Consider the following 24,051-nt stretch of genomic DNA (forward strand, 5'->3'; position numbering starts at 1 on the left):
GCAAGGATTGACATTTCCAACAAAAGACAGAGATCGATCATCTCGAAAACTAAAGTATATAGCTTGCTACGGCCCACCACCTACAAGGGGTCTGAATACTTTTGCAAGGCACCGTAAAATTGAAATGTTGCTACATTTGCGGATAAAATTCTAATTTACTCAACCTTTTAAGTATTTTTATGTGACCTTATCTTAATTTTGGGCTTTTATACGTTATACATACTTTATAAATGTTTTGAGTGTTGTTGATATATATAAAATTGTTGATATATTTCTTTTAACATCCAGTGTTGTATGCTTATTCTTTTACCAATGATATGTTCTAGGCCAGTGGTGGGCAATGATTTTTGCTTGATGGCCACATTGGGATTTCCCAAATTCAGAGGGACAATTTTTTGCCGACCAATTTCTTAGTCAAAAGCAATTTGCAGCCTAGAAAAAAGGGCAGTTACTTGAAAACATATGGGTCCATTATAATTTCTACATACTTTATATCTAGTGTTAGACGTTCAAGAGTTAACCCAAAATAATCACCCATCGCCCCCAAATAAAGTATTTACTCAAACCTCCCCCGTATGTTGCCCACCACTGTTCTAGGCTATTTGGAGACCCTTAAGGAGCATCTACCAATGGCATGTCCGTCTTTTTGTGAGAAATTACACTGGTCACGCAAAACATTTATAAAGTACTTATAAAGTATAAATAGCCCACACTTTAGATGAGGCCATGCAACAACACCTAACTAATGACTATTAAATAGTTTACAAGGACCTAGAATTAAATCTTATGAATGGAGTAAGGACGAATAAATTATGAATAAACAATTTACAAATCCATAATAAATGCTTTATTACATGGAGTTATTATAAAGTGCTACCCAATGTTCTTCATGGATGAGTCATTTTTACATTTTAGCCATTTAGCAGATGCTCTTATCCAGAGCGACTTACAGGAGCTATTAGGGTTAAGTGACTAGCTCAAGGGCACATTGACAGATTTTTCACCTTGTCGGCTCGGAGATTCAAACCAGTGCCCTTTCAGTTACTGGCCCAACGCTCTTAACCGCTAGGCTACCTGCCGCGTTATATGCAGTATGATAAGGTTAACAAATTAAGGCCAAGTATTGCCTATATCTGGTCCTAGTCAGTGATCTTTATCGTTTGTGGTTGGGTGACATTTAATATAATGGTGAGCTGTAGGATTTTTTTAAACATTTTGTAGGTTTTCTCATCTTAGATGTGCCACTGTCAAATCACAATTAATCAATTCACATTTACTAAGAATTGACATTGAAATTGTATATATTTTATTGGCAGCCTGACAACCTGCATCCATGAGAATACATTGCGACTCTCTAGTCAACTTACATTTCAGTGCAGAGAGAGAGAGAGAGAGAGAGAGAGAGAGAGAGAGAGAGTAAGAAAGAACGAAAGAAAACTAAAGAAAGACAGAAACAGAGACAGATAGACAGTGTCCAACACTGATAGTTGAGAGCTGGCAGACACCTCCGTCTGCTAGCCGAAGAGACTCACCTCTGATAATATAAACCTGGCCACCTATCAAGTGTTTCAGGCAACAGAACAGCCCATCTGACAACAAGGGTTGGTAAGCAGTGAGGGAAACAATGGACCAAGATGTCAATAGTTGGGGTGAGAGAGTTCAGGAGCAGACAGAACAAAGAGAGAGAAAGTGGGAACACAAAACAACAGCAGGAGAGAGAAACAGGGTCAGAAGGTCATCAGTATCACACAAACTTGCTGGAGCCTCTGGTCATTTCGGGGAGTTGGAAGGGAGATGAAGGGTAAAGGGGGTAAAAACAGGGGGAAAGTTTGCAGAATGGTAGTGCTCAGACAGCTTCATACAGCCTACATATTTGATAATTTCCTGAAATTAAAGAGGTACATGAACTAAATATTTTCAATTGTGACATAATAATAATAATAATAATAATAAAACAATAGGAAATGTCAATTTTCAGGGGTGGGGGGTCCCTCGATGACATGATCTTGCAAGGAATTTGATGGATGTGACCCCAAGACACGCTAACCTGAGATGTAGGTAATATTATTGTCAAACTCAAGTTCATTCTTTTTGACATGAATCAAAAAGAACGATAACTTATACAGTATGTTCTTCAAAAACAGCTTTAACCCTGAATGCGAAGGCAGGGATATTGGTTTTGTCCGAATAACCGTACTTGGGTTCTAAATACTAGGCATTTTGGGTACGCAAAAATAGAAAGCTTTATGTTATGTAAAATTTTCTAAATGTTGTATGCTTTAAATGCCAGAATGTCTTACTAATTTTGTCTTTTCATCTAGTAGAATGAACGAATAGCGGGAATCAACTGCATTATTTTATCTAACGTTTATTTATTCAGTGGAACCCATTGAGACCAGGGTCTCATTTACAATTGTGCCCTGAAGACAGCAATTCAACAATATCAATGAATATTTCCCCAAAAATACAAATAAAACAACAATTTACAAATTCAGCACCACAATTTCAACAATACGTACACATTTTTTATACTCAATCAAAACAACTACAACTCTCATTTAACACATTCATCACCAGAGTCCTAAACTGCTGTAGAGGCACCAGGGTATCAAGAGCCTTATAGGCCATTCCAAAACTTTTCCTAGCTCCGTGGAGACTAGTGGGACTTCAAGAGTTAATCAACCCTGTAAACGTGCTTGGTGCCTCGTATTTGTATACCTTAAAAGTGAGGCAAGATAAGCTGGAAGCTTGTGCAGCAGAGCTTCGTAAACAAAAAAGGGATTCATGAAGTGATCTTCCGACCTTCTGATACAGGATGCAAGAATGTGTACTAAACCTGTAAACCTGTCACTTGTGATAGAGTGAAGAGCGCTGTGGTGAACGGCATCTGAGGGTTTTAGAGTAGTGGCTGCTGCATTCTGATAGATGGTGTCACCATAGTTGAGAACTGGCAGGACGGTTGGCTGTACAATCTGCTTCCTGGTGTTAAGGGAAAGGCATGATCCATAAAAAAAAAGCGAACTTTAAATCCGTATGTTTTTTTAAAGTTAAATCTTTGTCAATCCAAATGCCCTGGGCCCGACTTCCCAAAAGCTTCTTAATGCTACGTGCATCGTTAGAACCTTTGTAGGAGCATCGTTAAAATCTTCGAGCTGTTTCCTAAAACCACCTGTGGTAACTTTACAAGGATTATCCACACCCGTTTCAATGTTTTAGTGCCTTTACTTGCAAACTACAAAATTAAAGGGTACAGCCATGTACAAACAGTAGAAAACAGGAGTGCGATATACGCAACTCAACATGAGGTCGAGTCCCATTAATGCTGTGCCAAATCTGGGTGATGACATCACAGGCATATAAAGGTCACGGTCAACACCAATGTCCGTAATAACCATACTCCCGTGAATAGTAATTTTTACCTCGACTATCCGGTGCCCCCGCACATTGACTCTGTACCGGTACCCCCTGTATATAGTCTCGTTATTGTTATTTTACTGTTGCTCTTTAACTACTTGTTATTTTTATCTCTTACTCATATTATTTAAACAGCATTCTTGGTTAGGGGCTTTTAAGTAAGCATTTCACTGTAAGGTATACACCTATTGTATTCGGCGCATGTGACTAATACCATTTGATTTGATTTGATAGTAATAATACTATACTGCAGTTAAGTACACCACCTATTCAGTAGGAATTATTTATATAGCGTCCACACTATAACACCAAAGTTACTAAAGTTGCTCTTCAAAATGCTTGTTACTTAACAACTGGCTCAGACCACTCTTAAAATAGCTAAGAAAGTCGTTAGATGCGTTTTTGCCCTTCCTTTACACACAAGATCTCCGCTAAACACAAAATCTAAATGTTTGTCTTTCTGTGACCGCTGAGAACGAATGTTACAGTAACATATTAGCATCCACAGTTTTTGTGCAAGGAAAGTCATACCATATAAAAAACCTGTGAGCTGTTGGCTAGACAACACATGCCAAGACGAGAGTAGGCACATTTACTATTTAACACAACAATTTTTTGTAACAAAACTAGCGTTAGAGATGAAAATGTGATGGAAAAACTTTGAAATGTAAATTTTTTTGCGGGATATTAAAACGTAGGCGGAAATGTACATTTTGTGTGCACTACCTACTTTTATTTTCTGTGCACTACCTCATCACGCACTGATTTTTATCTGCAACAAGTTTGTTGGTGGAAACACAAAATATGCAGATTTTAGAATATATGGAAAACTAGCTACAAACTTGCCCATTCTTTGCATAACAAGTGAAGACGCTTCAAAAGAAAACCGAGATGAGTGTATTAAAAGATAAATACCGAATATACAAAACATTAAGGACATCTGCTCTTTCCTTGACTTTTCCACATTTTGTTACGTTACAGCTTTATTTCTAAAATTGATCAACTTAAATACAAATCCTCATCAATCTACACACAATACCACATACTGACAAAGCGAAAACAGGTTTTTAGAAATGTTTGTACATTTATTACATATAAAATAAGAAATACATTATTTAAATAAGTATTCAGACCCTTTGCTATGAGACTCGAAATTGAGCTCAGGTGCATCCTGTTTCCATGAATCATCCTTGAGATGTTTCTACAACTTGATTGGAGTCCACCTGTGGTAAATTCAATTGATTGGACATGATTCGGAAGGGCACACACCTGTCTATAAAAGGTCCCACAGTTGACAGTGCATGTCAGAGCAAAAACAAGCCATGAGATTGAAAGAATTGTCCTTAGAGCTCCAAGACAGGATTATGTCGAGGCACACATTTCTGCAGCATTGAAGGTCCCCAAGAACACAGTAGACTCCATCATTCTTAAATGGAAGAAGTTTGGAACCACCAAGACTCTAACTAGAGCTGGCCGCCCAACCAAACTGAGCAATCGGGGGAGAAGGGCCTTGGTCATGGAGGTGACCAAGAACCCGATGGTCACTCTGACAGAGCTCCAGAGTTCTTCTGTGGAGATTGGAGAAACTTCCATCTCTGCAGCACTCCACCAATCAGGCCTTTATGGTAGAGTGGCCAGACGGAAGCCACTCCTCGGTAAAAGGCACATGATAGCTTGCTTGAGTTTGCCCAAAAGGTACCTAAAGGACTCTTAGACCATGAGAAACAAGATTCTCTGACCTGATGAAATCAAGATTGAAACTTTGGTCTGAATGCCAAGCGTCACGTCTGGAGGAAACTTGGCACCATCCTTGTGGTGTAGATTGATGAGGAAAAATTATTTTAGAATAAGGCTGTAACGTAACAAAATGTTGAAAAGGTCAAGGGGTCTAAATACTTTCCCGAATGTATTTTATGTAGCCAGGCGAATCCAGGTGAAAGCTATGATCCCTTATTGATGTCACTTGTTAAATCCACTTCAATGAGTGTAGATGAAGGGGAGGAGACAGGTTAAAGGATTTTTAACTGAATATTGGGAAGGTGTTCGTACTGTTTGGTTTACTCAGTGTATTTGAAGGATATTGAAATCAGTTTCATGTTAATTCATTTTATTGAGTTTTATTTATCTATTTGTATGCTACTGTCACATTTTTGGCTCAATATATTTCATGAGGTGTAATGTATGCAATGATGCCACATCTTGATTTAGTTCATTATTGTAGGGCAAGCATTAAAATAAACCGCCTCAATATTTGTAGCCATAGGTGATTATATCTCTATAGGAGCTGATTCGTCGTCAGTATTGTGGCATAATTCTAATGTTAAGGTAAGATTGGAAAGGTAGAACACTGATCAGAGAGCAGCCCTGCCTTTCTTTCGATCCTATCAGTATCGACACATGCCTCAACAACGCACTTATCAAACGTTCTCTCTGCGTGTTGTTTTGGGAAATGCATATTACATCTTCGGCAGTTGTAGGAAAGATGCATCGTTAAAACACTCTAAGCCTAAGTTCCATCGCTATCGGGAAACCGGGACAAGATATTTTTAGGCGGGAACTCAATCCACGAGAGAACCATCCAATGAATAAATGTGTAATCCATTGGAGACATTTTTGCCTGAATAAGAGAACAACATAAGTCCTCGTAAGTCCTCAACTGGCAGCTTCATTAAATAGTACCCGCAAAACACCAGTCTCAACGTCAACAGTGAAGAGAAGACTTTGGGATGCTGGCCTTCTAGGTCGCGTACACAGATTTGTAGATGTTATCGCAGGTGCAGCTAAATGCTTGTGTTTCTAGCTCCAAAAGTGTAGTAATACCTAGCTCTGTCTGCCCCACGTACACTCACCTACGCTGTCTAGACTGCCTCATAAATTACTGCTGTTGTCACGTTTTCATGCATAATTCATTAAGTGTTTCAATAGCAGGATACCCCTCAGATAAAAAATCAACACGCATGGCTCTAGGTTACACCTATCTAAACATATTTTACATTGTTTTGCGAAATCAGACATAATATCACTCACTATAATCCGAGTGTTCATTTTCGGAAGTGTGTAATCTAATTTGTAAACATTTCAACTGTATTAATAATAAAAAATCTACACGCTGGGCTCGAGATTACACCTATCTAAACATACTTTAGATTGTTTGTGAGATCAGACATAATATCACTCACTATAATCCGAGTGTTCATTTTCAAGATTGTGTAATCTAATTTGTAAATACGTGTATTAATAATACAACTGTATTAATAATAACAAATACAATTATCTTTCTTCTGTTTCTTGTGATGTAAGTGTCAAAACAGAGCATTAAATCTTCAACAAAGCTTTTGCATTCTAATAAATTCAACGGTAAAACAATATATTCCATTTAGCATATTTCAGCCATTACCAGGGTGTGTTTGACAGGTCATTACAATCTAGAGGCGAAAAGAAACGCACACCTATTTAGGCGAGGTGCTGGCTAGCGGAGTGAAACACTTAAAAAATAAAAGAGAGACGCACACTCTAGGAGCTCAGATGCAAAAATATTTATGTCCAACGTTTTGACAGACAAGCTGTCTTCATCAGGATATAATGACAGGTCATTACAAACAACTCCACGGTCATAATGTTAACGGGGAAAAATTAAAGGCACAAGCAAGAGTACGAAAGTGTCACAGGAGTAAAATTAAAGCAATCAATCCAGCGAGATGTAAGTGACAAGTGGATTTTGCACCCCTCAAACACAGGAAATAGATGGCTGATAAAGTCAGATCCTCAGGTGACCAGGGCATGCGCGGTGCTCATAATATTGTTGTATATCGACTCGGAAGTTTTAAAATTGATAAATTAGGGGCAGCAAAAAGGGAAAGTCAATTTAACCAACCATGGAAGTAGAGTTGAAGTCGGAAGATTACATACACTGTCACGTTCTGACCCTAGTTATTGTGTTAATCCTTTGTTTTTTGGTCAGGACGTGAGCTGGGTGGGCATTCTATGTGTTGTGTTTCTATGTTGGGTTTAATGTGTTGCCTGATATGGTTCTCAATTAGAGGCAGGTGTTTGACGTTTCCTCTGATTGAGAACCATATTTAAGGTAGGCTGTTCTCACTGTTTGTTTGTGGGTGATTGTCTTCCGTGTCTGTATGTATGTTCGTACCACACGGGACTGTAGCGTTGGTTTGTAGTCCGTACCTGTTCGTGCGTTCTTCGTGTATTTGTAAGTTCTCATGTTTTAGGTCAGTCTACGTCGTTTATTTGTTTTAGTTTGTTAAAGAGTTTTCGTGTTTCGTCGTTCTGTTAATAAATATTATTTATGTCTTCACAACCCGCTGCATTTTGGTCTGATCCCTACTCCTCCTCTTCAGACGAAGTTACATACACATAGGTTGGAGTCATTAAAAGTTGTTTTTCAACCACTCCATAAATGTCTTGTTAACAAACTACAGTTTTGGCAAGTCGGTTAGGACATCTACTTTGTGCATTACACAAGTCATTTTTCCAACAATTGTTTACAGACAGATTATTTCAATTATAATTCCCTGTATCATAATTCAAGTTGGTCAGAAGTTTACATACACTAAGTTGACTGCGCCTTTAAACAGCTTGGAAAATTCCTGAAAATTATGTCATGGCTTTAGAAGCTTCTGATAGGCTAATTGAAATCATTTGAGTCAATTGGAGGTGTACCTGTGGATGTATTTCTTGGCCTACCTTCAAACTCAGTGCCTCTTTGCTTGACATCATGGCAAAATCAAAAGAAATCAGACAAGACTTCAGAAAAAAATTGTAGACCTCCACAAGTCTGGTTCATCCTTGGGAGCAATTTCCAAAAGTCTGAAGGTACCAGGTTCATCTGTCCAAACAATTGTATGCAAGTATAAACACCATGGGACCATGCAGCCTTCATATCGCCCAGGAAGGAGATGTGTTCTGTCTCCTAGAGATGAAAAGTGCAAATCAATCCCAGAACAACAGCAAAGGACCTTGTGAAGATGCTGGAGGAAACAGGTACGAAAGTATCTATATCCACAGAAAATGAGTTCTATATCAACATAACCTGAAAGACCGCCGCAAGGAAGAAGCCACTGCTCCAAAACCGCCATAAAAAAGCCAGACTACGGTTTGCAACTGCACATGGGGATAAAGATCGTACTTTTTGGAGAAATGTCCTCTGGTCTGATGAAACAGAAATAGAACGGTTTGGCCATAATAACCATCATTATGTTTGGAGGAAAAACGGGGACGCTTGCCAGCCGAAGAACACCATCCCAACCGTGAAGCACGGGGGTGGCAGCATCATGTTGTGGGGGTTCTTTGCTGCAGGAGGGACTAGTGCACATCACAAAATAGATGGCATCATGAGTGAGGAAAATTATGTGGATATATTGAAGCAACATCTCAAGACATCAGTCAGGAAGTTAAAGCTTGGTCGCAGATGGGTCTTCCAAATGGACAATGACCCCAAGCATACTTCCAAAGTTGTGGCAAAATGGCTTAAGGACAACAAAGTCAAGGTATTGGAGTGGCCATCACAAAGCTCTGACCTCAATCCAACAGAACATTTCTGGGCAAAACTGAAAAAGCGTGTGTGAGCACGGAGGCCTACAAACCTGACTCAGTTACACAAGCTCTGTCAGGAGGAATGGGCCAAAATTCACCCAACTTATTGTGGGGAGCTTGTGGAAGGCTACCTGAAACGTTTGAACCAAGTTAAACAATTTAAAGGCAATGCTACCAAATACTACTTGAGTGTATGTAAACTTCTTACCCACTGGGACTGTGCTGAAATAAATAAATCTCTCTACAATTATTCTGACATTTCACATTCTTCAAATAAAGTGGTGATCCTAACTGACCTAAAACAGGGCATTTTTACTAGGATTAAATGTCAGTAATTGTGAAAAACCGAGTTTAAATTGATTTGGCTAAGGTGTATGTAAACTTCCGACTTCAACTGTATGTAGATATAATATAAATCAAAAAACAGAATATTTAAAAAAAAAGGTGTGTGCTTGAGCTAATCGTAATAATTATCCTAATAAATTGGTTCCTCAAAGCGTAGACTTCTGACTTCAGTTTTATTTCAGTATACATGGCAGCTAAAATCTAAATTGCTTATACAATTCCACATATACTGCTGATGACAATGGTGTTATGTGTCAACGGACCTTTAATTTATAGTCAATCCACATGGTTGGGAATTTTATTTTGGATCATTTTGATAATTACTTTAGATGATTATGGTATGCACGTGACAATTAGTTCACGCGTGGTGTAAGAAGGTGCTATATCTGCCTTGTAAGGTGGGATGAGGGCCATACCTATAAATGCTGTTTCTGATTGAAAAATAACCTACACACTGAGGAATGCTGTAAGGCCGAAACGTCGGTGTATGCTATCCTGGTGCAGTAAAAAGTCAGCTTTATGCAACATCTTTTTGAGTGTGGACCCATCACACTTTTTTGGGGCTTAAATCAACAGTTGCACAGAAATGTATGATCTTGACAAACACATATTACTGCTAGTTACAAGAAAATTCCTCATTCAATGTTGCTTCACTTGATCTATCCAGTGCTACTCTGGTCCTTCAAGTGACCGAGACCAGATCTGAAAGCAAGGACTCTCATTATCGTTAAATGAAACCTGGACTCAGGTGACACTGACTATTATTGACAAAGTGTTGACAAGCAACCAGAAGAATGTCTTGGTGTACTTACTAGGTGGCTTGTTGGCAGCCAGATTTTTGAAGTGACTGCCTTTGATGATCTCCACTGAGAGACGGCCCGTGGTGGCATTGTAGACGAGCCCTACCAAGATCTCTGGTGTGGAGCCTTGGCTGGCTGACTGGAATGAAGAGGCACTTTCGCTGCAGGACATCTCCGATATACTAGCCTGGGATTCACCGCCCTGCTAGCACGTGGGTGGACAGATGGACCAACAAGAAGGTCAGTGAATTTTCAGGGCCTGCATCTCAGAGTAGGAGTGCTGATATAGGATCAGTTTTGCCTGAATTTGTCATAATTAATACAAGTACATGGACAGGGGGTGACTTGATCCTAGATCTTTATAAATACGGGCCCAGGATTCAATGGTAGTGAAATTTGTAAGGAAGTAAGGTTAGGAATCTACATTCTTATAATAAAAATGCAGAGATACTGTAATAACTGGCAGACATACTCTGACAAACTTTTGAGACAGCATTGGACAGTAAAATGTGAAAGTTGTTAAGGTTTGTATGGGTTTCTCTGTTTTGGACTATGTTCACCACCATTTACAACGAGCTGACTATCACAGGTCATCAATTTCTCACTATTTAACTACATAACTCAAATCAAATAACTGATGTTTGCAATGTGGAAAAGAATCCAGGCAAATACCAGAATGTAAGAAATAAAGTCTTCATGTATTATCCGGGTAGGTTCTTAGTAAGTACATGACAAAATTACCCCAGGAACAGCATTCTACCATCACAGCTGTTGTGTACAGTAAATGCTTGAGGCCTAGCTTTTCCTTTGATCTACTCACAGGGAAGGCACAGCAGGGGTCCAGTATGACCGGCACCGACATCTTGCCCTGTAGGTTGAGCTTGGTGAGGTAGAACACCTTCTCTCCCAGCACCTTCTCTTTCTTCATCCGCCGCACGCTGTAGAGACGGAATCGAATGGAGTAGTTGCCGATCATCTCGGACTCCACGTGACTGAAGCGGAAGGTCTCTGTGAAGACCGGGCAGGGCCCTTTCTGGATGCACGTCTTCGCCCTCTGCTTTTTTGTGGGCAGCAGCACCAGATGTACCTGCCAGGCAACGTTGCCGGTACGCTTGAGGGCCGGGATGTCTGTTGCGGCCGTGACCGTCACCGCCAGCCGCTGGTCCTGGGAGTCGTAGTCGAACACCACGTCCAGGGTGCCATATTTGGCCAGCGGTTCCGGTTCGTAGCCCTTGGGGAGCTGAGAGGCTGACCCCCTGGCTGACATGTTCTAAAGAGACACATTACACCACACAAGAAGTAATGTACAAAAGATTGGCAAACACAATAAATAACATTTTTTAAGTCTACACCGCCATACGTATGATCTATACGTTTGGCAGTCATCACAGCTCTTGGACTATTTCTACATTGCTAGTCACTTGAACTAGAGAAGTACTGAACATTTGCTTGAAACTGAAAAGCCTTGACTATCACAAACACCTGAGCTACGAGAGAGATCCTAAAGACTCAACCTCTAGTTTCTACTTGGGTGAACAGGGTGAATTGGAGGATTTGAACTATGGGAGGTGAAATGGATCAGGACGATCAAAGTTACCTTATGTTTTTGACGTAGTTTATCGTTGCTCTTGTACCATGACCTGTATAAGGGCTTCTGTCAGATAAAAACATAACACACATTTATGAAGGAAATCTATCAGACAAAATCCTGACAGTGGTGTAAATGTTTACAAGGCTGTTTCAAAGGCTGGATTACAATCTGATAATTTAGTCCCTCCTTCTGCCCTTGTTGGCTCCCCCCTCGCAGATCTGAAAATAGTTCTTGATAGCAATATGGCAATAGCTCAACAATGTGGGGTGCCGTTTTCAACATCTTGTTACCATCTATCCAATCCTTCCCAATCTCTGAGGGTGAGGGGTTAACAGGGAATTTATTGGATTGGAATTCAAGCAAAGAGAGTGGGAACATTTATTGGGTGAAATAGAGGTTGAGAGACTTTGGCTATCTGTGTGCATGTGTGTGTGGTCGTGAAGCCCAAAATAAGTGTTTCATTCTGATCATTTCTTCCCACCACGGCAGTCTCATGCATGAAAAATCTACAGGTGCAAAAATGAACTTTACAATCATATTCTATAGACCCCACACCAGGCATGACTAATATCATAAATAGTCAGAAAATGCAATAATCAAATTACCGAAACAGCTATACATCATCCTCTGAGCTCTAGTCTTGTCCAAACCATAAGGTTTCTCAATCAAAAGACTTCAATAACATTTCTTCTTTCTTTTAATTTAAGCCTCTTGTTCCTTTGTGAAGGAATGGGGGACTCAGTACTGGGTCGGAAGAAACCAAAATCATCCGGTTTTCAGGAAAAGCAGAGAGGAAGAGGTGAAGCCTGCAAACCGGATGCTTCCGGTTTCTACCGACCCCACTCAAGCGTTTATTTTACACCTGCTACATTCGGTTACTCTGTAGTGATTCAGAGAGGGAAGTTGAAAAGGAAAATGGCTGCAAATGTAGAAATATATATTTTTCCCCCATGAGGTTTCCATGACAGGTGGTCCTTCTTTTCCATGTGGTTTTCATGGTTTCAGTCATGTATAGAGTGCTCTTTTATTTACTTTTGTTGTTTTTTAACTATCGTTTGGCGTACTAAAATATCTGGTAACACTGTATTTTAAGGTACACATCAATGTGGGACTAATGTATGTAGATTAATTAATTTAAACAACTGCACTTCCATATATACTTTCATATACACAGAGTAAAACACTACTAATATTGAGTTTTGCCCTCAGAACACACTCAATTCGTCGGGCTGGACTCTAGAAGGTGTTGAAAGCATTCCACAGGGATGCTGGCCCATGTTGACTCCAGTGCTTCCCACAGTTGTGTCAAGTTGGCTGGATGTCCTTTGGGTGGTGGACCATTCACAGGAAACTGTTGAGCGTGAAAAACCTAGCAGCATTGCAGTTCTTGACACACTCAAACTGGTGCTCCTGGCACCTACTACCATACCCCGTTCAAAGGCACTTAAATCTTTTGTCTTACCGATTCACCCTCTGAATGGCACACATACACAATCCATGTCTCAACTGTCTCAAGGCTTAAAAATCCTTCTTTAACAAGTTACATCAATAAGGGATCATAGCTTTCACCTGGATTCACCTGGTCAGTCTATGTCATGGAAAGAGCAGGTGTTCCTAACGTTTTGTAAACTGAGCATGGGCCAGCATCCCTTGTGGAACGCTTTCGACACCTTGTAGAGTCCATGCCCCAATGAATTGAGGGTGTTCTGAGGGTGGGGTGCAACTCAATATTATGAAGGTGTTCCTAATGTTTGGTATACTCCGTGTGTATGTCATATAGCCAACATTCAAGTCTGATATAAACAACCAGTGGCTACTTGTCAATCAGAGCCCAACCTGTTTTGAGCCCCACCTGTTTAGCAAAAGATTAAACAATATTTAAAAAATAAAATGTTTTTGTTACCCTTTTTTGTATTTTATTTTTGCATTAATACGTGCACATATCAGTTTGCAAACAATGTAATTTAAAAAAAATCTTTGAGTTAATAAAGCCGCATACAAACATGATCTCTTTTTTGCTTTCTTGAGTAAGACAGCTCCAAAATGCAGGTCCACTTCTGAGTTTAAGGGTCTCTTTTCCAAGCTTAAAAGGACACCATGGGGCAGAAAAGGTTGAATACATTGGTCATGCTGTCAATTCATCACGACTTCTGCCACATTCAAAACAACTGGAAACTTAGAACTGGGAAACCTCAGACTTCAGTGAGTTCACTTTGTCATCAAAGTCTGCCAATCTCTGGATTTATGGTACGTTCAAGACAACTGGGAACTCGGGAAAAAACGATCTCCGACTCGGAAAATACGCTGTGAACTCGGACTTCCAAGTCGGGAACTCCGGCCTCTTTCTAGAGCTCCGACCTGAAGATCACTGACGTCATGATTCAACCTTTCTTTTTTTCAGAGAAGGATTGCCGCGCCACCTTCCTGTTCAACTGAGCACAGCACAACAGGGTGAGTCCAAATATGAATCGTATGCTACTGCATAACTTATGTAATATGTAAGGGATATATGTATACTGTAGCTAAGGAAATAACACTAAGTGTATGTTGTGTAGTAAGCTGTTAGTAGCCCATGTGTCTCACCCTAAGAATTTGGTCCCTTTCCCCATCATAACTTAGCCTACAGTTCTGACTTGGTAGTGCACATGTAGCCTATAGCCTGTTTTAGAAGAATGTCATCATTGAATATTGTAAGAGCTTTCATTGTCTGGCGCCGAAGAACATGCCTGACGTTTTACATTCTCCCGACCAATTGTGCTATTTTAATCGTTTTTTTGCGTTTGTGTATCTGATTTTTTTACTTACTATGTATATAATGTTGCTGCGACCGTCTCTTATGAACGAAAAGAACGTCTGGACATGACAACAGTGATTACTCACCGCGGACTGGAAGAAACTTTTTCCTTTAACGAGTCCAACGAGAAGGATATTCTGCTTTCACTGGAACAGACCCAGATCCACGCCTTTTGAGTGAAGAAAAGACACAGGGAAAGGGGCCGCAGAGAGGGCAGTCTTCTGAGAATCCAGAGGCGAGCGAGTAAACTCCCATTGCCATCCGTTCTTCTTGCTAGCGTGCAATCATTGGAAAATAAAATTGATGACCTACGATTAAGATTATCTTACCAACAGGACATCAAAAACTGTAACATCTTATGTTTCACCGAGAAGTGGCTGAACGACGATACGGACAATATAGAGCAGGCGGAATTTTCCATGCACCGGCAGAACAGAGACGCTACCTCTGGTAAGACGAGGGGTGGGGGTGTGTGTCTATTTGTCAATAAAAGCTGGTGCGCAATGTCTAATATTAAAGAAGTCTCGAGATATTGCTTGCCTGAGGTAGAGTACCTTACGATAAGCTGTAGACCACACTATCTACCAAGAAAGTTCTCATCTTTATTATTCGTAGCCGTCTATTTACCACCACAGGATGAAGCTGGCACTAAGACCATTCTCAACCAGCTCTATAAGGCCATAAGCAAAGAATAAAATGCTCACCCAGAAGCTGCGTTCCTAGTGGCAGGGGACTTTAACGTAGGCAAACTTAAATCAGTTTTACCAAATTCTTACCAGCATGTCACATGTGCAACCAGAAAAATAAAAATCCTAGACCACCTTTACTCCACACACAGAGGTGCATACAAAGCTCTCCCCCGCCCTCTATTTGGCAAATCTGACCAAATTCTATCTTCCTGATTCCTGCTTACAAGCAAAAACTAAAGCAGGAAGTACCAGTGACTCGCTCAATATGGAAGTGGTCAGATGACACGGATGCGACACTACAGGACTGTTTTGCTAGCACAGACTGCAATATGTTCCGGGATTCATCCAATGGCATTGAGGAGTACACCACCTCAGTCATCGGCTTCATCAGTAAGTGCATCGACGACATCGTTCCCACAGTGACTGAACGTACATATCCCAACCAGAAGCCATGGATTACAGGCAACATCTGCATCGAGCTAAAGGCTAGAGCTGCTGCTTTCAACAAGCGGGAGACTAATCTGGACACTTAAAATAAATCCCAAGACAGTCGTGAAGAGGGGACGACAAAGCCTATTCCCCCCCAGGAAACTAAAACGATTTGGCATGGGTCCTCAGATCCTCAAAAGGTTCTACAGCTGAAATATCGAGAGCATCCTGACTGGTTGCATCACTGCCTGGTACGGCAATTGCTCGCCCTCTGACCGCAAGGCACTACAACGTGTAGTGCGTACGGTCCAGTACATCACTGGGGCTAAGCTTCCTGCCATCCAGGACCTCTACACCAGGCGGTGTCAGAGGAAGGCTCTAAAAATTGTCAAAGACCCCAGCCACCCTAGTCATAGACTGTTCTCTCTACTACTGCATGGCAAGCAATACCGGAGTGCCAAGTCTTGGACAGAAAGGCTTCCCAACAGTTTTTACCCCCAGGCCATAAGACTCCTGAACAGGAAATCAAATGGCTACCCGGACTATTTGCATTGTGAGCCCCCCCCCCGCAGCAACCCCTCTTTTTACGCTGCTGCTACTCCCTGTTTATCATACACTGCTCAAAAAAATAAAGGGAACACTTAAACAACACAATGTAATTCCAAGTCAATCACACTTCTGTGAAATCAAACTGTCCACTTAGGAAGCAACACTGATTGACAATACATTTCACATGCTGTTGTGCAAATGGAATAGACAAAAGGTGGAAATTATAGGCAATTAGCAAGACACCCCCAATAAAGGAATGGTTCTGCAGGTGGTGACCACAGACCACTTCTCAGTTCCTATGCTTCCTGGCTGATGTTTTGGTCACTTTTGAATGCTGGCGGTGCTTTCACTCTAGTGGTAGCATGAGACGGAGTCTACAACCCACACAAGTGGCTCAGGTAGTGCAGTTCATCCAGGATGGCACATCAATGCGAGCTGTGGCAAAAAGGTTTGCTGTGTCTGTCAGCGTAGTGTCCAGAGTATGGAGGCGCTACCAGGAGACAGGCCAGTACATCAGGAGACGTGGAGGAGGCCGTAGGAGGGCAACAACCCAGCAGCAGGACCGCTACCTCCGCCTTTGTGCAAGGAGGTGCACTGCCAGAGCCCTGCAAAATGACATCCAGCAGGCCACAAATGTGCATGTGTCAGCATATGGTCTCACAAGGGGTCTGAGGATCTCATCTCGGTACCTAATGGCAGTCAGGCTACCTCTGGCGAGCACATGGAGGGCTGTGCGGCCCCCCAAAGAAATGCCACCCCACACCATGACTGACCCACCGCCAAACCGGTCATGCTGGAGGATGTTGCAGGCAGCAGAACGTTCTCCACGGCGTCTCCAGACTCTGTCACGTCTGTCACATGTGCTCATGTGCTCAGTGTGAACCTGCTTTCATCTGTGAAGAGCACAGGGCACCAGTGGCGAATTTGCCAATCTTGGTGTTCTCTGGCAAATGCCAAACGTCCTGCACGGTGTTGGGCTGTAAGCACAACCCCCACCTGTGGACGTCGGGCCCTCATACCACCCTCATGGAGTCTGTTTCTGACCGTTTGAGCAGACACATGCACATTTGTGGCCTGCTGGAGGTCATTTTGCAGGGCTCTGGCAGTGCACCTCCTTGCACAAAGGCGGAGGTAGCGGTCCTGCTGCTGGGTTGTTGCCCTCCTACGGCCTCCTCCACGTCTCCTGATGTACTGGCCTGTCTCCTGGTAGCGCCTCCATGCTCTGGACACTACGCTGACAGACACAGCAAACCTTTTTGCCACAGCTCGCATTGATGTGCCATCCTGGATGAACTGCACTACCTGAGCCACTTGTGTGGGTTGTAGACACCGTCTCATGCTACCACTAGAGTGAAAGCACCGCGAGCATTCAAAAGTGACCAAAACATCAGCCAGGAAGCATAGGAACTGAGAAGTGGTCTGTGGTCACCACCTGCAGAACCATTCCTTTATTGGGGGTGTCTTGCTAATTGCCTATAATTTCCACCTTTTGTCTATTCCATTTGCACAACAGCATGTGAAATGTATTGTCAATCAGTGTTGCTTCCTAAGTGGACAGTTTGATTTCACAGAAGTGTGATTGACTTGGAGTTACATTGTGTTGTTTAAGTGTTCCCTTTATTTTTTTGAGCAGTGTATATGCATAGCCACTATAACTATACACTCATGTACATACTACCTCAATTGGGCCGAACAACCAGTCGGGCTATCTGCATTGTGTCCCACGCACCAACCGCCAACCCCTCTTTTACACTACTGCTACTCTCTGTTCATCATATATGCATAGTCACTTTAGCCATATCTACATGTACATACTACCTCAATGAGCCTGACTAACCAGTGTCTGTATGTAGCCTCGCTACTTTTATAGTCTCGCTACTGTATATAGCCTATCTTTTACTCTTGTTTTTATTTCTTTACCTACCTATTGTTCACCTAATACCTTTTTTTCACTTTTGGTTAGAGCTTGTAAGTAAGCATTTCACTGTAAGGTCTACCTGTTACCTGTTGTATTTGGCGCACGTGACAAATAAACTTTGATTTGACCTAAAACAAAAGGCCAAATCTGCACTGGAGTTGCTTACCAAGAAGACAGTGAATGGCAAGACCTGAAAATGGTTGTCTAGCAATGATCAACAACCAATTTGACAGAGCATGAAGAATTTTAAAAAGAATAATGGGCAAATGTTGCACAATCCAGGTGTAGAAAGCTCTTACAAATGCATAAAGAGTCATACAGTGTGTGCAAATGAGGTAAGATAAGGGAGGTAAGGCAATAAATAGGCCATAGTGGCGAAGTAATTACAATATAGCAATTAAACACTGGAGTGATAGATGTGCAGAAGATGAAGGTGCAAGTAGAGATACTGGGGTGCAAAGGAGCAAAATAAATAAATAAATACAGTATGGGGATGAGGTAGTTGGATGGGCTATTTACAGATGGGCTATGTACAGGTGCAGTGATCTGTGAGCTGCTCTGACAGCTGGTGCTTAAAGTTAGTGAGGGAGATATGAGTCTCTCAGCTTCAGTGTTTATTGCAGTTCATTCCAGTCATTGGCAGCAGAGAACTGGAAGGAAAGGCGGCCAAAGGAGGAATTGGCTTTGGGGGTGACCAGTGAAATATACCTGCTGGAGCACGTGCTACGGGTGGGTGCTGCTATGGTGACCAGTGAGCTGAGATAAGGCAGGGCTTTACTTAGCAAAGACTTGTAGATGACCTGGAGCCAGTGGGTTTGGCAATGAGTATGAAGCGAGGGCCAGCCAACGAGAGCATACAGGTCGCAGTGGTGGGTAGTATATATGGGGCTTTGATGACAAAACGGATGGCACTGTGATAGACTGTATCCAATTTGTTGAGTAGAGTGTTGGAGGCTATTTTGTAAATAACATCATTGTTGTGAAACAGGAAGCCGATTCTCGATTTAATTTTGTATTGGAGATGTTTAATGTGAGTCTGGAAGGAGAGTTTACAGTCTAACCAGACACCTAGGTATATGTAGTTGTCCACATATTCTAAGTAGTGATGCTAAGAGTAGTGATGCTGGACGGGTGGGCAGGTGCAGGCAGCGATCGGTTGAAGAGCATGCATTTATTTTTACTTGTATTTAAGAGCAGTTGGAGGCCATGGAAGGAGAGTTGTATGGCATTGAAGCTCGTCTGGAGGTTTGTTAACACAGTGTCAAAAGAAGGGCCAGAAGTATACAGAATGGTGTCGTCTGCATAGAGGTGGATCAGAGAATCGCCAGCAGCAAGAGCGACATCATTGATATATACAGAGAAAAGAGTCGGCCCGAAAATTGAACCCTGTGACACCTCCATAGAGACTGCGAGAGATCCGGACAACAGGCCCTCCGATTTGACACACTGAACTCTATCAGAGAAGTAGTTGGTGAACAAGGCGAGGCAGTCATTTGAGAAACCAAGGCTATTGAGTATGCCGATAAGAATGTGGTGATTGACAGAGTCGAAAGCCTTGGCCAGGTCGGTCGATGAATACGGCTGCACAGTAATGTCTCTTATCGATGGCGGTTATGATATCGTTTAGGACCTTGAGCATGGCTTAGGTGCACCCATGACCAGCTCTGAAACCAGATTGCATAGCGGAGAAGGTACGGTGGGATTCGAAATGGTCGGTAATCTGTGTATTGACTTGGTTTTCGAATACCTTTTAAAGGCAGGGAAGGATAGATATAGGTCTGTAGCAGTTTGGGTCTAGAGTGTCATCAGTGTCATCAGCTATCTGGATTTGGGTGAAAGAGAAATGGGGGAGGCTTGGGCAAGTTGCTGTGGGGGATACAGGGCTGTTGACCGGGGTAGGGGTAGCTAGGTGGAAAGCATGGCCAGCCGTAGAAAAATGCTTATTGAAATTCTCAATTATCGTGGCTTTATCAGTGGTGACAGTGTTTCCTAGCCTCAGTGCAGTGGGCAGCTGGAAGGAGGTGCTCTTATTCTCCATGGACTTTACAGTGTCCCAGAACTTTTTTGCTACAGTATGCAAATTTTTGTTTGAGAAAGCTAGCCTTAGCTTTCCTAACTGCCTGTGTATATTGGTTCCTAACTTCCCTGAAAAGTTACATATCACGGGGGCTATTCGATGCTAATGCAGTACGCCACAGGATGTTTTTGTGCTGGTCAAGGCCAGTCAGGTCTGGGGTGAACCAAGGGCTATATCTGTTCCTGGTTCAAAATTTTTTGAATGGGGCATGCTTATTTAAGATGGTGAGGAAGGCACTTTTAAAGAATTACCAGGCATCCTCTACTGACGGGATGAGGTCAATATCCTTCCAGGATACCCGGGCCAGGTCGATTAGAAAGGCCTGCTCGTTTGACAGTGATGAGGGGTGGTCGTTTGACCGCAGACCCATTACGGATGCAGGCAATGAGGCAGTGATCGCTGAGATCTTGGTTGAAGACAGTAGAGGTGTATTTGGAGGACAAATTGGTTAGGATGATATCTATGAGGGTGCCCGTGTTTACGGATTTGGGGTTGTACCTGGTAGGTTCATTGATAATTTGTGTGAGATTGAGGGCATCAAGCTTAGATTGTAGAACGGCCGGGGTGTTAATAAGCATGTCCCAGTTTAGGTTACCTAACAGCACGAGCTCTGAAGATAGATGGGGGGCAATCAATTCACATTTGTTGTCCAGGGCACAGCTGGGGACAGAGGGTGGTCTATAGTAAGCGGCAACGGTGAGAGACTTGTTTCTGGAAAGGTGGATTTTTAAAAGTAGAAGCTCGAATTGTTTGGGTACAGACCTGGATAGTAAGACAGAACTTTGCAGGCTATCTCTGCAGTAGATTGCAACTCCGCCCCCTTTGGAAGTTCTATCTTGTCGGAAAATGTTTTAGTTAGGGATGGCAGAGTGTGCTAAAGCAGTGAATAAAACAAACTTAGGTAGGAGGCTTCTAATGTTAACATGCATGAAACCAAGGCTTTTACGGTTACAGAAGTCAACAACTGAGAGCACTGGGGAATAGGAGTGGAGCTAGGCATTTTTTAACAAGAGTTTGAATTAAGGTGGGTTCCGCCTACTCATTACTTCACATAGAAGTAGCCCATTTCAGTGTTGCGGACAATTTAAGTTTGAGGCTTTACTGAGCCAGACAAACTTCCCACTTCGAGGACAGCCCTTCCTCGTTTTTTCCGCACACCAAGAATACAGACATTTGCTCAGTCTTACACGAACTGGCACATTTTCTGACTGGCGCTCGCTTTCTTGCATTGTTGTTATCCTTCTAAATAATGACTTTGAACATGTGTGCGTTACTATCAATGTAACTGCCTTATTTTCTGTATGTCATTGTAGAAAAGTAGTGAAGACATCAAAACTAAAAAAAAACACATATGGAATCATGTAGTAACCAAAATAGTGCAGAATAAATGAAAATATATTTTACATTTTACATTCTTCAAAGTAGCCACACTTTGCCTTGATGACAGCTTTGGACACTCTTGGCATTCTCTCAACCGGCTTCATGAGATAGTCACCTGGAATGCATTTCAATTAATTAACATGTGTGCCTTGTTAAAAGCTAATTTGTGGAATTTCTTTCCTTAATGCATTTGAGCAAATCAGTTGTGTTGTGACAAGGTATGGGTGGTATACAGAAGATAGTCCTATTTGGTAAAAGACCAAGTCCATGTTATGGCAAGAATAGCTGAAATAAGCAAAGAGAAATGACATGAAGGTTAGTCAATGCCGAAATTTTCAAGTACTTTTGAAAGTTTCTTCAAGTGCAGTCGCAAAAACCATCAAGCGCTATGATGAAACTGGCTCTCATGAGGACCGCCACAGGAAAGGAAGACCCAGCGTTACCTCTGCTGTAGAAGATAAGTTCATTAGAGTTAACTGCACCTCAGATTGCAGCCCAAATAAATGCTTCACAGAGTTCAAGTAACAAACACATATCAACATCATAAGAGAAGACTGCGTGAATCAGGCCTTCATAGTCGAATTGTGCAAAGAAATCACGACTAAAGGACACCAATAAGAAGAAAATACTTGCTTGGGCCAAGAAACACAAGCAATGGACTGGTGGAAATCTGTCCTTTGGTCTGATGAGTCCAAATTTGAGATTTTTGGTTCCAACCGACGTGTCTCTGTGAGACGCAGAGTAGGTGAACGGATGATCTCCGCATGTGCGGTTCCCACCCTGAAGCATGAAGGAGGAGGTGTGATGGTGTGGGGGTGCTTTGCTGGTGACACTCGTGACACTTAAACCGCATGGCTAATGTATGGAAAGTTACTGAGTGAGACCACGAGGAGTGCAGAAAGATTACATTCTGTCAAAACATGTTAAACCTCATGGCTCCTAAGGAGGGAGGCAAAGGACAACAGTCAGGTTTCAGTCACTGATAAGGTAAGACAGTCGTGGATTAGGGAGGAGCGAGCAAATCGGCCCAAGGTCAGGTCAGATGAAGTGAGAAGGAACAGTCCTATCCCACACATATGTAATTCCATGCCCACGAAGGTTCTAGCATGAGGCAAGGCCATGACTACACCAGTGAGCGGAACCAATTAAGTTCCTGACAGAGATGTATTGGCTGTCTAGATGTGCAAAGAGTTTACTCCGCCTAGTAGGGGTGTATAAATATATGTGCTTGTGTAAACATGCATTTGTCTTTGCAGCTGTATGACCCAGTGGGTGGATAAACATGGTTTGAGCTTTTTCAAGTTGTCCGTGAGTGTGTTCAGAACCTAACAATACTTTCAAAATCTTAGCTAGCAAGCTAGACAAGCACTCATCATCATGAATCAAGTCGACAATCTACTGGGAAATCCTTTTCAATCGCTGTCATATGAAGATGAATTATAAATAAAACGTACCGGTGCACATCGGCCATTGGACATAAACATTACAAAACAAGTTGGAAATCGAAATTCAACAATGAATGGTTTGGAAGGAATCTGTGGCTAACCGCAAGCGTTGCAAAACCATCACTAGCCTGCTATTCAGTGGAGAGGGCGTGTGGTCGTGCCACCTTCCTGTTCAAGTGAGCACAGCTCAACAAGGTCCAAAAATGTATTGTATGCTGCTGCATAAATCATGTAATATGCCAGGGGGATATGTATACTCTAACTAAGAAAGAAATACTAACTGTATGTTGTGTAGTAAGCTGTTAGTAGCCCATGTTCCTCAACCTAATAATTTGGTCCCTTCCCACCTCATAACTTAGCCTATTGTTCTGACTTGTTGGTGCACATGTAGCCTATAGCCTGTTTTAGAGAAATGTCATCATCAAATATTGTAAGAGCTTTCATTGTCTGCTTATATGTCCCCTTTATTTATCCTACAGTTCTGACTTTGTGTACAGGGAAAATACTGTAAGAATGGCTCATGTTCTGAATTCTGTCGCTGTACAAATATTAATATTGACTACGTCTGTCTTAGGTCGCTCATTAATGTCTTAAATCAACATTACGGATTGCCTCTTACCCGCTCATCATTCCCTTATGCCATAGTTTGTACATCTCAATTGTCAGTAGAAATCATATTTGTTTAAGCAATCAGCCATACAAGCTATGTTTTTTTTAAAGGCAGTAAATGAGGTTGAATGAACTGTTTCGCTGCCAGGCAAGGCTCCGCTGATCCCAGGTGTTAAGGATTCACTCCATGGTACTGAAATGAAGCTCTGCTTTTGGGATAGCTTTATGTAGGCTGGCACCGTTTGTCACCGTTATAGTCCAATTAATGTATTGTTTAGTGTTGTGTTGTGTAGTGGGTTTGCTGGCATGCATCTAAAAACATTTTCTTTTCCCCCACTAAGATTTACATGCTAAAATTGTCACTGGCCTTTATACTTTGGAAATACTTGTGTAATTTCTCACTAAAAGATGGACATGCCATTGGTAGACATTCCAGCAGTACCTGTTGTTCCTTAACTTCT

General features: G+C 41.9%; 1 protein-coding gene across 1 annotated transcript in view; it reads right to left on the reverse strand.

Annotated features, from left to right (window-relative positions):
* Nucleotides 1-24,051, reverse strand: part of syt14a (synaptotagmin XIVa) — a 177,867-nt gene that overhangs the window by 14,161 nt on the left and 139,655 nt on the right. Inside the window, exons 7-9 of the mRNA XM_038969530.1 lie at nucleotides 10,930-11,379; nucleotides 10,122-10,311; nucleotides 1,533-1,589 (exon numbers count right to left, since the gene is read on the reverse strand). Coding sequence (XP_038825458.1) covers nucleotides 1,533-1,589; nucleotides 10,122-10,311; nucleotides 10,930-11,379 — 697 coding nt within the window. The remainder of the gene's footprint in view (nucleotides 1-1,532; nucleotides 1,590-10,121; nucleotides 10,312-10,929; nucleotides 11,380-24,051) is intronic.

Source organism: Salvelinus namaycush, chromosome 30 (genome assembly GCF_016432855.1).
Source record: "Salvelinus namaycush isolate Seneca chromosome 30, SaNama_1.0, whole genome shotgun sequence".
Classification (NCBI taxonomy): domain Eukaryota; kingdom Metazoa; phylum Chordata; class Actinopteri; order Salmoniformes; family Salmonidae; genus Salvelinus; species Salvelinus namaycush.